The 14,716-nt window shown below is 45.4% G+C and overlaps 1 protein-coding gene across 26 annotated transcripts in view; it reads left to right on the plus strand.

Annotated features, from left to right (window-relative positions):
- The first annotated feature begins 10,544 nt into the window (after positions 1 to 10,544).
- The window catches only part of MTSS1 (MTSS I-BAR domain containing 1), a 175,064-nt gene continuing 170,892 nt past the window's right edge, over positions 10,545 to 14,716 (plus strand). For 10 of the 26 annotated variants that reach the window (XM_027828035.3, XM_037892025.2, XM_043539113.1 and 7 more), the window contains exon 1: positions 10,576 to 11,516. In XM_027828035.3, coding sequence (XP_027683836.2) covers positions 11,445 to 11,516 — 72 coding nt within the window. In that variant the 5' untranslated portion in view covers positions 10,576 to 11,444. Of the gene's footprint in view, positions 11,517 to 14,716 lie in introns of all 26 variants that reach the window. The other 16 variants (XM_043539114.1, XM_027828046.3, XM_043539120.1 and 13 more) reach the window with 5 other exon arrangements.

Genomic DNA, 14,716 nt, shown 5'->3' on the forward strand with positions numbered 1-14,716 from the left:
CACATGAGTACAGTTACATACGTGGTTAAATGTTTTTAGGATCAGGGTCAAAATCACTGCTGCAGTTAAACACTTTAGGGGATACTGATGAAATAATTAATATTTTTAATTGCAATAATATTTTTCACTTACAATAATTTTCATTAGTATATCTCAGTGTTTGCAATCCTGGGCAAATATCATATCCCTATTTTACAGATGGAGAATCTGAGGCACAAGGAGATGAAGAGATTTTCCCACGGTCATGTGGCAAGTCAGAGGCAGAGCTGACAATGGAATTCAAGAGGACTAGTAGCACTGACTCAAACCAAGTACAGTGACAACAGACATTGTCCAGAGTTCCTTACATATCTCTGACAATATAACTTCATTCTTGACCAGGAGCAGCCCTGCAGTTTCAGCAGAATAGGCCTCTTATCAGTGGACTGCCAAATGTGTTGAAGCGTGCCAGCATGTGTGGTGGTATTGTGATGCTGACAAATTTTAGGGTTCTCGCCTTTTTGAGCGTTGTCTAATAGACACACTCAGCCATTATGATATTGTGATGTCCTGGTGGCATGTCGCTATCCAACGTGTTTCATGATAATGTCAGCACTTGGTGATCCAATGCTGCAATGTAATGATGTTTCATTAGTTCTGAAATAGACTTTGGATGTAATTATGTGTTGCAATCAATGCTTGCAGAAGTGGTTTCCCATAACTAAATAAGAATGATTCCGGAAATACTGTGAGAGATGGCTACCCCTAGATTATGACACCACCAAACTCATTTTTAGTTATGCTTTAAACCACCATTTGGATTCAGCATTCCAAGGGAAAAGGCTAGTGCTGACAGAAATTCAGAGTATCTGTTCCACAGGAAATTCGGGCACAGCAAACCGCGGCCAGTGGGAGTCGTGATCGGCTGAACCTGCAGATGCGGCAGGTAAACAAACCGGCTGGCCCGCCAGGGGTTTTCCCTGAACAAGCGGTGTTCCAAGTTTGGGAAACACTGCTCTAAGCCGACAGAAGAGAGCTCTCCTGTTGACTTAATTACTCCAGCTCCCGCATGTGGTGGTAGCTATGTCAGTGGGAGAAGCTCTCCCGCCAACATAGCGCTGTCCACACCGGCACTTATGTCGGTGTAACTTATGTTGCTCAGCAGGGTGGCTTATTCTCACCCCTAAGCGACATAACTTATACCGACTTAAGTTGTAGTGTGTACGTAGCCCTACTAATAATGGTAGGACCTAGATATTCCTGGGTGTGAAAGCTAACAGATTTCTTCACCGAATAGTCACTGAACCAACAAGAGGTGATGCCATTTTAGATTTAGTATTAGTAAGTAGCGAGCTCATAGTGGGACTGGGTGTAGAGGAGAAACTTGAGTTCGAGTGATCATGAGTTAATCCAGTTTAAATTCAATTAAAGGATAAACAAAAATAGATCTGCAACTAAGGTGCTTGATTTCAAAAGAGCAAACTTTAAATAATTAAGGGAATTAATTAGGGAGGTGGACTGGACTGACGAACTCAAGAGTCTGAATGTGGAGGAGGCTTGGAATTACTTTAAATCAAAGTTGCAGAAGCAATCTGAAGGGTGCATCCCAAGCAAAGGTGAAAACTCAAATGGAAAGGTTGCAGACCAAACTGGATGAACTGGCATCTCAAACAGGTATTAAGAGAAAGCAGAAAGCCTACAAGGAATGGAAGAAGGGATGGATCAACAAGAAAAGCTACTTCTTGAAGGTCAGAAAGTGTAGGGATAAAGTGAGAACTGCCAAAAGCCAGGCAGAGTTGGACCTTGTAAAGGAAATTAAAACCAATAGTAAAAGGTTCTTTAGCCATATTAGTAAACAGAAAACAAGGAAAAGAAGAAGTGGGTCTGCTAAGCAGTGAGGATGGGGATTAACGATAATCCAGGTATGGCTCAACACCTAAATGAATACTTTGCCTCAGTTCTTAATAAGGGTAATAAGGAGCTTGGGGGCAGTGACAGGGTGGATAATGGGAACAAGGAAATGGAAGTAGAAATTACCACATCTCAGGTGGAAGCCAAACTTAAACACCCTAATGGGAGCAGATCAGGAGTGCTGGATAATCTCCATCCCAGAATATTAAAGGAATTGGAATATTAAATTGTTAGTCCAATAGGAAAGATTTTTGATGAATCCATAAACTTGAGGTCATACCCTATGACTGGAGAACTGCAAATATAGTACCTGTATTTAAGAAAGAGAAAAAAAAAAGTGATCCAGCTAATTATAGGCCCTTTAGTTTGACCTCACTTGTGTGCAAGGTCTTAGAACAAATTTTGAAATAAAGTTATTAAAGACATAGAGGCAAATGGTATTTGGGATAAAATAAAACATGGTTTTACAAAAAGTAGATCATGCTAGACCAGCCTGATCTTTCTTTCAGAAGATAACTGATTTTCTAGACAAATGAAATGCAGTAGATCTAATCTACCCATTAAATGTTTTAGTAAAACATTCAGTATAGTTCCACATAGGAAATTATTAATTAAATTGGGCAAGATGGAGATTAATACAAGAATCTAGAGGTAGGTAGGGAACTGGTTGAAGCGGAGACTGCAACGGGTCATACTGAAAGGTGAACTGTCAGGCTGGAGGGAGGTTAGTAGTGGAGTACCTCAAGGATCCGTCTTGGGACAAATCTTATTTAACATTTTCTTTAATGACCTTGGCACAATGAGTGGGAATATGCTAATAAAATTTGCAGATGACACAAAGTTAGGAGGTATTGCCAATATGGAGGAGGACCAGAATATCAAACCAGAAGATCTGGATGACCTTGAAAACTGGAGTTTTAGAAATGGGATGAAATTTAATAGTGCAAAGTGCAAGGTCATTAACTCAGGGACTAACAACAAGAATTTTTGCTATAAACTGGGGATTTACCAGTTGAAAGTAACAGAGGAGGAGACAGACCTGGGTGTATTGGTTGATCACAGGATACTGTGAGCTGCCAATATGATACAGCCATGTGAAAGGCTAATGGAATCCTAGTATGCATTAAGTGAGGTACTTCCAGTAGAGACAGGGAAGTATTATTACCAGTCTACAAGGCACTGGTGAGGCCTCGCTGTAGTTCACTGTAGTATTGTTTTCAATTCTGGTCTTCCATGCTTAAGAAAGATGAATTCAGACTGGAAGAGGTGCAGAAAAGGGCCACTAAGATGATCAGAGGAATAGAGAACCTGCCTTATGAGAGGAGACTTAAGGAACTTGGCTTGTTTGCCTACCCAAACGAAAGCTGAGGGGAGAATATGATTGCTCTCTATAAATATATCAGAGGGAAAAACACCAAGGAGGGAGAGGAGTTATTAAAGTTAAGGGCCAACGTTGGCACAAGAACAAATGGATATAAACTGGCCATCAATAAGTTTAGGATTGAAATTAGATGAAGGTTTCTAACCATCAGAGGAATGAAGTTCTGAAACAGCCTTCCAAGTGGAGTAATGGGGGCAAAAAAACTACAGTAGAACCTTAGAGTTATGAACACCAGAGTTAAGAACTGACCGGTCAACCACACACCTCCTTTGGAACCAGAAGTACGCAATCAAACAGCAGGAGAGACCAAAAAAAAAAGCGGCAAATACAGTACCGTGTTAAATGTAAACTACTAAAAAAATAAGGGGAAAGTTTAAATGAAAAGATTTGACAAGAGTAAGGAAACTGTTTCTGTGCTTGTTTCATTTTAATTACGTTGGCTAAAAGCAGCATTTTTCTTCTGCATAGTAAAATCAATGTTCAGTTGTAAACTTTTGAAAGACCAACCATAACATTTTGTTCACAGTTACAAACATTTCAGAGTTATGAACAACCTCCAGTCCCGAGGTGTTTGTAACTCTGAGGTTCTACTGTAACTTGTTTCAAGACTGAGCTTGTTAACTTTATGGAGGAGATGGTACGATGAAGTTGCCTATGATAGCATATGGGCCATCTATGACTGTTATTAACAAATATCTCCAATGGTCTGAGATGGGACACTAGCTGGGAGGACTCTGAGCTACTCCAGAGAATTCTTTTCCAGGTGTCTGGCTGATGGGTGTTGCCCATATGCTCAGGGTCTAATTGATTGCCATATTTGGGGTCAGCATAGGCGCCGATTGCGTGGGTGCTCCGGGCCTGGAGCACCCATGGGAAAAAAATGGTGGGTGCTTAGCACTCACTGGCAGCCCCCCTATCAATGCCTCCCCCTTGCCCAGCACCTCCTGGCCACCGGCGGGCCCTGCCGATCAGCACCTCCCTCTCCCTCCTAGCGCCTACCACCTGCCATGGATTAGCTGTTTCGTTGCATCAGGAGGTACTGTGAGGGAGGAGGGAGGAGCGAGGGCATGGCGCGTTTGGGGGAGGAGGTGGACCTGGGATGGGAAGAGGCAGGGCAGGAAAAGACGGTGAAGAAGGGGGGGGGGGGAGAAGCAGGGCGAGGGTGGGGAATTGGGGGAACGGGTGCAGTGGGGGCAGAGCCTGGGTGGAGCCATGGGGGAGCACCCCCTGGCAGATTAGAAATTTAGTGCCTATTGGGGTCAGGAAAGAATTTTTCCCCAGATTCAGACTGGCAGAGACCCTGAGGTTTTTTTTGCCTCCCTCTGCAGAGTGGGGCACAGGTCACTTGTTGGTCTGAACTAGAGCAGTTCATTGAACCGCGACCCTCTTCTGACAACAAAAATTACTACACAATCCCAGGAGGAGTGGGGACCGAAGCCTGAGCTTGCCTGAGCTCCACCATCCCAGGCGGGGGAGCCAAAGCCTGAGCCCCACCACCCTGGGGGGGGGGGAGGGGTCAAAAGTCGAAGCCCAGTGGCTTCAATCCCAGGCAGGGGGCCTCTAACCCTGCTGCCATCAAGGGCTGAAGTCCTTGGATTTCGGCTTTGGCTCCGGGCAGTGGGGCTTGGGCTTCAGCTCTGGGCAGTGAGGCTCAGGCTTCGGCTTTGGCCCCAGACCCCAGCAAATCTAATGCCAGCCCTGACGACCCCACAAAAATGGGGCAGCCACCCACTTTGGGGTCCCGACACACAGTTTGGGAACCGCTGAACTAGAGTAAATGGTGGATTCTTTGTAACTTGAAGTCTTTAAATCAAGATTTGAGAACTTCAGTAACTCAGCCAGAGATTATGGGCCTGTTGCTGGAGTGGGGGAGTGAGATTCTGTGGCCTGCAATGTGCAGGAGATCTGACTAGATGATCATGGTGGTCCCTTATGGCCTTATAATTTAGGATTCTACGAGTCTACACTACAGTGATACACCAGCTTATATATCTAAAAAATGACCAAAGTAATGCAATCTTCAAGGAATTGACTGAAACATCTCCTTCCACTGTCCTTTCTATTTAGAACAAGATTCACCTCTATCCTGTCCCATACACATATGGTATGATGTAGCTTTTATTATTGCAAACCTTTCACATCAGAAATACTGACTCAACAAAAGGAGGAGATACTAAATATTACCTACGGTAAAAGAATGTCCATCCCATAGACTGAGTGACTGAAGGGAATGATAATGTGATACAAACCTTCATCTCTAAGTTGCTGATTCAAATCTATCCCATGTGAAGGCTGTTTGGTTGGTTATGGGAAATAAGTTGGTGTTCACAGTCCAATTCGTATCAGGCAGGTGCCCACATCACACACTACTGCCAGAATGGGCACTAGTCAGAATTCTCTTTAGAAGCAGCTAGGATTTAATAAGCCGTGGAGACTGAACTACTCTTTCAGACCAGGAGGTGTCCGTCCAGGGCACAGCTAAGACTATCTGGCAGAGAGCAGTGAGAGTGTCTTCCACTAATGCAGTGGTTCCCAAACTTATGTGGTGCCTCCCATTACCTTAGTGTAATCTGTCTGACTTCCCCCGCCCCCAGGAGCTGGGCCAGGACTGTGGCTGGGAGCCGGACTGTGGTCAGGGGCCGCGGCTGGGGCCAGAGCCATGGCAGAGCTGGGAGCAGAGTGAGGCTGGGTGGCACTCCCTCCCCACCCCCTTTGGGGGCTGGCCTGGGCCTGCCAGGCCCCCCAAACATTCCTCCATGCTCCCCACAGTTTGGGGACTATTGCGCTAATGGGTGTGCTGCGCTGGCTTTATTGAGAGTGAGGATCACTCTGGCACTTTTCACTAGCACTAAATTAATGTAAATAAAGTAACCCATCACATATATACATATATACATTAATAATACAGAGAGCAAAAGAGTGAGAGTACTTATGCAAGGTGCAGGGCATATTATTTTTCACTTATATTTTCCTGATCCTCATCTGGGAGCTTATTAAGTTGTGCAATAATTCAGTCTAATATCCCACCAGTGCAGCTCCACCAGGGATAGCAACAGTAGGAACCCCGTGCCCCAGTCTTGAAAGTACTTGAGCACAGGATTAAGTTTCCACATTGTGACTATTCCCACGAATTTCAATGTGATGCCGCTATGGCCCTGCCTGATCCTGCAAATACTTACCTTTACTAAGCAAATGTGTAAGTGCTTGCAGGACTGGGGTCATAGTGCATAAAATCAAGCACAATCATAATTCTTTGCAGATTTGGGGCCTCACTGTAGAAAGCTTTTGAACTGGATGAAATTTTAATAGACCAAATGTTGGTGTTTTGAGAGAAGTATTTTTATTTGATATAAATGCTCAGACTATCAACCTTAACAATAAGGATTACTACATTTCTGGATTTATGTGTAAGGGGACTGTTGCCCCCTTACTAACATTCAGTGGGGGTGTTTTGGTTGGCTAGCTCCCAGTACTAAAGTGGGAAGAGTCTATGGGAAACTAGGACCCTGAGACTGAGGCCAATGCTCCAGGTCAGCCTGAATGACACGGCGGGCAGGCTAATCAGGGAGTCAGGAAGCCAGGGAGGTCCTGTCCTCTGTGTGAGCTGGATTTGCCTGGGTCAGATAGTGTGGGGCTGAGCTAAGGAGAAAGCAGGGGCGCAAGCTGAGCTGGGGAGCAGAGCTGTGCCAGAGCCAGAGGGACCAGAAAAGCAGCCCAGAGAGAGCAGACCCTGTGCTGGGAGCAGAGCTGCAGCCCCAAAGCTAGAGGCACAGCCCAGAGAGAGCAGACCCTGTCCTGGGAGCTGAGCTGCAGCAACCAGAGTCAGAGGGGCCAGAAAAGCAGCACAGGAAGCAGGTCAGTGCTGGTAACAGAATCACGGAAGCAGCCTCCAAAGGAGACCTGTCCTGGGAGCAGAGCTGTAGCAACCAGAAGTAGAGGGGCCAAAGAAGCAGCCCAGGGAGCTGGAGGCAGAGCAGCAGAGGCAGAGTGGTGGAGCTGGGGCTGGAGCAGTCTGGAGCTGGGTGTGGTGAGCAGCTGGGGAGACCGAGGGGGACCCTGGGCAGCGGGCCTAGCACAGGGAGACGGCTCAGCCAAGAGGCTCTGCAGGCCAGGCTTGGATCATAACCCTGACAGGGCGGGGGCAACACTGAGAAGAAGGGTCCTACCACTTAGAGCCTGAGAGCGTGTGGCCACCACCAGAGCGAGTGTCCAACCCATAGCATCCCTGCAGCACAGCCAGAGCCTGAGAAGAAGGCCTGGAACTCACAAGGAACAGACTGTGAACTGCCCTGACATTCCAGAGACACTGTTTGTGATGTTCCCTGCCACAGAGCGGGGTGATGTGTTTCCTTTAACCTTTCCTATTTTCCCTTATTCTTTTTAAAATTAATTGTTGATTAAATAACTTGCATTTGCTTTAACTTGTATGTAATGGTCAGTGGGTCAGAGAAGTGCCCAGTGCAGAGAGAGTACCCCGGAGTGGGGACACCCTAGCCCCTGTCCTAGGTGACCACAGCAGGGTTGGGGGTCGAGCCCCCAAGGAATCCTGGGCCCTGCCTTGTTGGGGTTACGAGGACTCTGCCAGACAGGAGGGTGGAAGGGGAGTCCTCAAGGGCAAGGAGGCCTCTGGGTAAAGGAAGTGGGAACGAGGACTCAGATCCTTTCGCTAGCCCACTTCACCGGGGTAGTGCAGAAGTCAGGAAAGTTCCCCACAATAGCAGGACTGTTCCCCCGCTTACATCTGGGTAGGGCCCTATGAAATTCACAGCCATGAAAAATGCATCATGGACTGTGAAATCTGATCTCCCCTGTGAAATCTGGCTAGGGTAGGGGAGGAGCAGGACTGGGACCTCTTACTGGGTGCGGATCTCCAGATGCTAGTCCCAGCTGAGCTGGGGAGGAAGGGGACTTCCTCTTCCCCTGCAGAGGCCACTCCTGGGGCTCGGTCAGACCCATCTCCAGGAACCTCCCCCGAATGCAGGTAGCCCCGCAGCTGCTGGCTGGGAGCCCAGCTCTGAAGGCAGCACCACTGTCAGCAGCAGCACAGAAGTAAAGGTGGCAATACTGCAACCCCCCTTAAAATAGCCTTGGAACCCTCCATGGTCCCCTTTTTTGTTGGGACCCCCATGGTTACAACACCATGAAATTTCAGATATAAATATCTGAAACCGTGAAATTTAAGATTTTTGAAAGCCTGTAACTGGAAAATTGACCAAAATGGAACGTGAATTTGGTTGGGCCCCATTTATGGGATAATACGCACATGCACCACCTATTGTTAAGGTTGTTCTACACTTTCAATTATAAAATGTTGTTTTCAGTTGCTTATAACTTCTAACTGTTTGGGCTGAAATTTTCTATGCCAGGCATCTGCCTGAGGCTGATTTGTCTTGGGGGAAGGAGGGTGCGAATTTCAGCCAAAATGGTTAAGCTGTTTTCAGTAACAAGGATATTATTATCAAATTGCCCATGTTAAAAAAAATTGGTAACTTTTTCTTTGAACATGTCTAGCACCTTCATGCTTTTGAAGGTGAATGGCTTTTGTGTTAGGGATGTGCCTTTTGCCAACCCTGTTAAAGTCTGCCCAACTTTGGGGAAGTTATAAGCCATTTAAAAATTGCTGTTTGCACATGCTCATTAGAAACTTGCAAAACCTTTGCAGTTAAATTCCCAGAAAGTTAAATTGCATCTTTGGGGTGCTGTAAACTGGGACTTGGAATGGAGAGCAGGGAGGCAGTCTCTCCTGTGTTCTCAATTCCCTCCCCCAACCACCACTTGGCCCATGCAGTGTGGAACAGATAGCTGCCTGATTCAAATGCAGAGGGGACATGAACCACACCTGAAGTGTGAGGGATAGGGATTTGATTGGGACAAGGAGCCTGGGGGAAGGAGACTGGGACTAGAGAGGGAGGGAGAAAGGGAAGCTGGGACTGGCTGGGGAAGGAGAATGGGACTGGGACTGGGACCGGGACCGGCTGGACAAGGAGGGGTGGGAGCCCAGAGGGGTGAGACCAGGACTTGCTGGGCAAGGAGACTATGACTAGGATGAGAAGCCTAAGGAGTGATGACTGAGACTAGGTATGTGAGGAGAATGGGACTGGGATGAGTAATCAGGGAGAGGGAAGAGACAGAAGTAGACTGGGAGAGAATGGAGGGAACAGAGTAGAAGAGAATTAAGTTAGAGAGTAATGGGCAGCAGACGCTGTGCCTTGGAGAGTACAGTCTTCTACAGTGCCTGGGATGGAACCCAAGACTCACAAATCTCATCATGCCTTTGCTATCAGCAAATATCTATGAAACCCGAGCACAAAGCATTCCATCCCCCTCTAGTGCTAGTCCACATAGAGGATGACAGTCTACTACTGCTAACAGTTACTCCATTAGCTTACCTGGTAAAAGTCTGTGCGATAGACCTAATGATGAACCATGTGAGTATCAGCATGATGCCCCATGATAGAATTTATTTTTTCAGTTTGTTTTTTTAAAAACCTAGGACATTAGACATTCTTTCTCTCTCAAAGAACATTATTAAGGTTAGAAGATCAAGCACTCTAAAGTTAGCAAATGCCAGCATTAAGGGGGCCTGTGCAGCATTAATTTGGCCAGCTTGCTTGAGTGCATTATGATAACGTTTAATGAAATTATCATGTACTGCACTAATTTTTCCTAGGACCCCTGCACAGACAGCCTTAATTCTGGCGTTTCCTAGCGTGCTTGACTTTACAACCTTAAAAATATTCTTCTAGCATGGTTTTTGGTGTGAGCACTATATTTAAAATTGCATGACAATTTGGCAACTGAAGGGGCAGATTGTGGGGAGTACAAACACCAGCCTGACAGAGGGTAGAAAACGCTGTTGATTGCAACACCACACACCCTCACTTTGGTTAGCTCATTAATCCCTCTGGATATAGGCCTTTTGTACCTCAGGATCTTCTCACATGCCACCTCTCATGGCTGGGGGCAGGAGGGGCAAAGCCATAGCAAGTCAGTAGCACCCCAACCCCTCCCGAGTTGGGAACAGAACCCAGGATCCTAGTACTGCCTCTTCCTAGAAGGACCAGTCTCCCCGGAGTCCTGACGCGCAGCCCCACCATTCATTCCCACAGTGGCAGAGTCGGGACTCGAACCCGCACCTCCCTGCCATTCCCTCGCTAGCGTCCGGCTCCCACTCCCGTGCGCGCTCTGGAGCCCCCAGCTCCCTTCTCCCCACCCGCCCCTTCTCCCTTTAGCCAATCAGCAGCGGCGGTGCGGGCACTGTGCCCTCGTGACGCGCCCCCGCTCCCGGGGAGGTGAGCTAGTAGGGCCTGGGCAGTGGCGCGCGCTCGCTCGCTCGCTCGCGGGGAGAGCTAGAGGAGCTGTGCCTGCGCCGTTCCGCGTGAGAGGCCAGTCACAGCGCAGCACAGGGGCACGAGAGGGGGCAGCTCTGCCGGCCGGGTGGCTCGCGGGGGTGGGGTTGCCAATAAAGACCCGCTGAATCCCGTGCACTGGGGCTTTCTGGAAACATTAGATTCGTAGTTGGCTCCCCTCCCGCCGTGGCAACCAGGCAATCGAGCGCATTAATAAATGCAGTTGGGCTTTTAAAATTGAAATATTAATTTGTTGCTCTGAATGCATTAGGCATTTTTTTTTGGCAAGCCTTTGATTTGTTTTGTTAAACGCGCTTTACTTTTTTTTTTAAGTGCAAGCTGTAGCGTGGGTGTATTAAATGCTTTTCTTTGCGATCAGATTTGTTGCCTTAAATGAATAGTTATTTTCTTTTTTTTTGGTAGGCAGCAGATCTGGTGCATTAAATGTATTTTTAAACAGCTGATGCTGTTTTAGATTGAAATACCAGGTTTGATTCTACTTGTGGGCATGACCCATTATGCACAAGGATGGATTTTGTTGTTGCCCTTGTGTGGGGGGATAGTAGCAGCTTCGTTTTAAATCTCAGGACATTTTGGGGGGGTTGTGGGGGACTGTATGTAGAAAATAGACACCAATAACATTGGGATTTTTAAAAAAATAGATAAGGATTTCAGTTATTTTCCCTGCTGCCTTTAGGTTTGCCTTTTTTTTTATAGAGCTGCTCAGGTTTTGTTTAGAGGTGGGAGATTGGGGCGATTATTTTTTTTTAGGGTTTTGAAATCGCAGCAGTGTCTGTGTCCTCTTGTGTGATCGAGCTGGGAAAATGGAGGCTGTGATAGAGAAGGAATGTAGTGCGCTTGGAGGGCTGTTCCAGACCATCATAAGCGACATGAAGGTAAGTGATTGGGAGGGAAGTGGGGGACCAGGTGCCGGGAAGCCATCTACTAACCTTTGCTGGGTAAACTTTACAAGCACCACATGATTGCACCATAAATTCCAGCTGCATTGAAGGGTCATTGCATTAACTCCCTACCCCACCCAAAGCCCCTTACACTAGTTTGTAGGTGAGACAGAGACCCCATGTTTAATTTTTGGATGGTGGTGGCATCAGTTATAAATGCTCTTTGCAGTATGCTAGGTAATTGTTGATGTTTTTGACTCTTGAGTTACTTGCAGGACACCATGTCCTTCTCCTGCAGTGCCCGTCTGTGAACGTTTAAGTTTAGGTCTCTTTACCTTAGGGCCAACGTTTCCTATACCATTTTTTAAAACTGGTTTAGGCTGTGCCATTCCTAACAATAAATGCAACAAGGCCAGAAGTGGTTCAGTGTAGGACACCTATTATAGTGTGTTGGAAAGCCCTAGGGTGGGGCTGAAAGGGGCAATATAGGCATCAGTATACCACCATGATGAGTGCAACATAAGAATCTGGACCTGCAGATACTAAAAAGTATATTTGTTTTTCTGGGTTGAAACTGTATCTTAATCTGTGATTAATTTTTTTGTATATGGTATGTTCATATGTATGGTAGCTGCCCTTTCCTGAGTCCGTTTAAATGCAAAGTGCATCAGTTCTCATAGCTTTGCTCCCTTGCAAACTGAAATCACAATCTATGAAGATCATTCTTGTAAGGGAGCCATCAATTAAGGGGTATTGACTGCATCCTTGACTGCAAAGGGCCTCTCTGCAGGATATATATATATATGTGTGTGTGTGTGTATATATATATATATATATATAGGGAGGATCTTCTAGCCTAGTCTCGTTTAAAAAAACCAAACTACAGTATCTCTGCAGTAACGGTCCCAAACCACTATAGCTTAAAATAACGTTACTACAGTGTTTGCAGCTCTTCTTGCGGAATACTGTACAATGTTCTCCTTAACAAGGGCAAGATGCCTTTCATGGATGGGGCATAGATGAGGGGCTAGATTTGAGGGAATCTGGCTATAGTCTACATACAGCCAGTAGTGAAGTGTTACACTGTTTAGAATCATTGCTGTAGAATGCTGTAATGTATTTTTAATTTGTGCAGGACTCTTCCCAGAAGGGCTGGGAAGTGAGGGTGCCAGGTGGAGGTAGTTCTCAGAGCTGAGGGATTCACTGGTGGGCGTGGATGTGCTCTGGATGGGAGCTCAGTTTTACTAGCTAAAATCTAATTAGAAATTAATGGTTTTTTTGTGTGTACAGTGTGGGAGAGGGGAGGGGAGGTGTCTGGTCGAGGAATTATTTTTTAGGTTGGTTTCACATGCATTTTCATCTAAACAGATCTTAATTAAAAGCATGGCTTGTAAAGAGTCGGCAGGTTTGGGGGAGAGGTGTGTGTATCAGGAGAATTCTGTAATTCAAGCGTGGTTTTTTCCAAATTTTGCTTTTTTTTTTTTTTTTTTTTTTTTTTTTTTTTTAACACTAAGTGTAGGTTTCATTAAAAAGACAAAATAAAAACCAACCTCTGCCCCGTAATAATTTTCATTAAATATACCTCAAGAACAACATTTAGCAGATGTTTTGTTCTGCCAGATTAAATCTGTTTTTTTTTTTAAATTTAAATAGAGAAGAGCAGAACATGTCTTTACTTCTCTCCAATGAAAATGATGCATCTTGTTTTGCTGCTGCTGTTGTGTGTGTTTATGCACTGTTACGTGCACAGAAACTCTGCTCACTTGCAAGATTTTAACACTGCTGCTTTACAGAAAAGGGAACAGGTGTGGATTTAAAAAAAATCTTTACTAGTAGTGGAACCTGTTTTCTAGACTGAACGCTAGAAGGGGTGTATTAGATTTAAAGAAAAAGAACACTGCACCAATTCTTACCCCTGTTGATCACTGTTTAGATAAACAAGCACAATGTTCCTTATTGTTTAGTCTAAACAAAGCAATTAAATTACATCAATGCAATTAATGAAATATTAGCTGTCTTTACTAATTATGTGCAAGGATAATGACAGTTTACAAAAATAATTTTTTCAGAGATTAATGGGTGCTTTCAGCTAGCTGTACCTTTGCAGTAAAATGGAACTTTGCTTTCTAAGGACCATTTCGTACAAGTGGAACTGTGGGGTGTGGACTCCTTACAAAGCTGTTGGGATCTGAGCAGGGGTCTGCCCACTTATCCTGTTGCAGGATCTGTCTGTAATTCCCATAATGGGAAGGCTATAGCCAGAGCCCTGTGTTCTCTGCAGTGGTGTGGAATTTGCAACAGAATCTAGCCCTTTCATTTTATTAATTTTTATTCTTAGTCATTGTGATGAAAAAACCCCAAATATGAACAGTGTGAACAGAGACTCAGTGTTAAAGTACCCATTGCGTGTGTCAACAATGGGTGTGGATGAACACTGTTTGATCGCAAGCATACAAGCGGATATATTCCATTTGGAACTGCTTGTCCATATCTATGCTTGTATTTAAACTGTGTTTAGCACCAGTTCAGCTGTTCTGTTATTGATGCCCACCTTTCCTTAGAGTGGACAAGGCTTCTGAGCCTGTAAAGAATAGCTCCAAAGTGTGATCTCCCCCAATAGACTCAATGGTGTGTTAACTTTGAAACTTAAGGATGACTATGTTAGCAAGCTTAACCAGTCTAATGCTGGTTGTCTTAGCAGAAACATTGAACTAGTTTGCTTCTAGTCCACAGTCATAAACTGCTTCTCTCAATTTCCGAAGTGCCAAAAGTTCCAAATCTTTTTCCAGCAACTTCTACAATGCAGGTGTGGTTTCAGTGCAAAGTTTGGCAGCTATGTATAAATTAAGAAATTTGGAGCATTGTATAATTAAGAACATAAGAACTGTCATACTGGGTCTGACCAAAGGTCCATCTAGCCCAGTATCCTATCTTCCAATGCCAGGTGCTCCAGAGGGAATGAACAGAACAGAATGAACAGAAGGTAATCATCAAGGGATCCATCCTGTCACCCATTCCCAGTTTCTGGCAAACAGAAGCTAGGGACACCATTCGTGTCCTTCCTGGCTAATAGCCATTGATGGACCTATCCTCCATGAACTTACGTAGTTCTTTTTTGAACCCTGTTATAGTCTTGTCCTTCACAACATCCTCTGGCAAAGAGTTCCACAGGTTGACACTGCATTGTGTGGAAA

The sequence above is a fragment of the Chelonia mydas genome, chromosome 2 (genome assembly GCF_015237465.2).
Source record: "Chelonia mydas isolate rCheMyd1 chromosome 2, rCheMyd1.pri.v2, whole genome shotgun sequence".
Taxonomy (NCBI): domain Eukaryota; kingdom Metazoa; phylum Chordata; order Testudines; family Cheloniidae; genus Chelonia; species Chelonia mydas.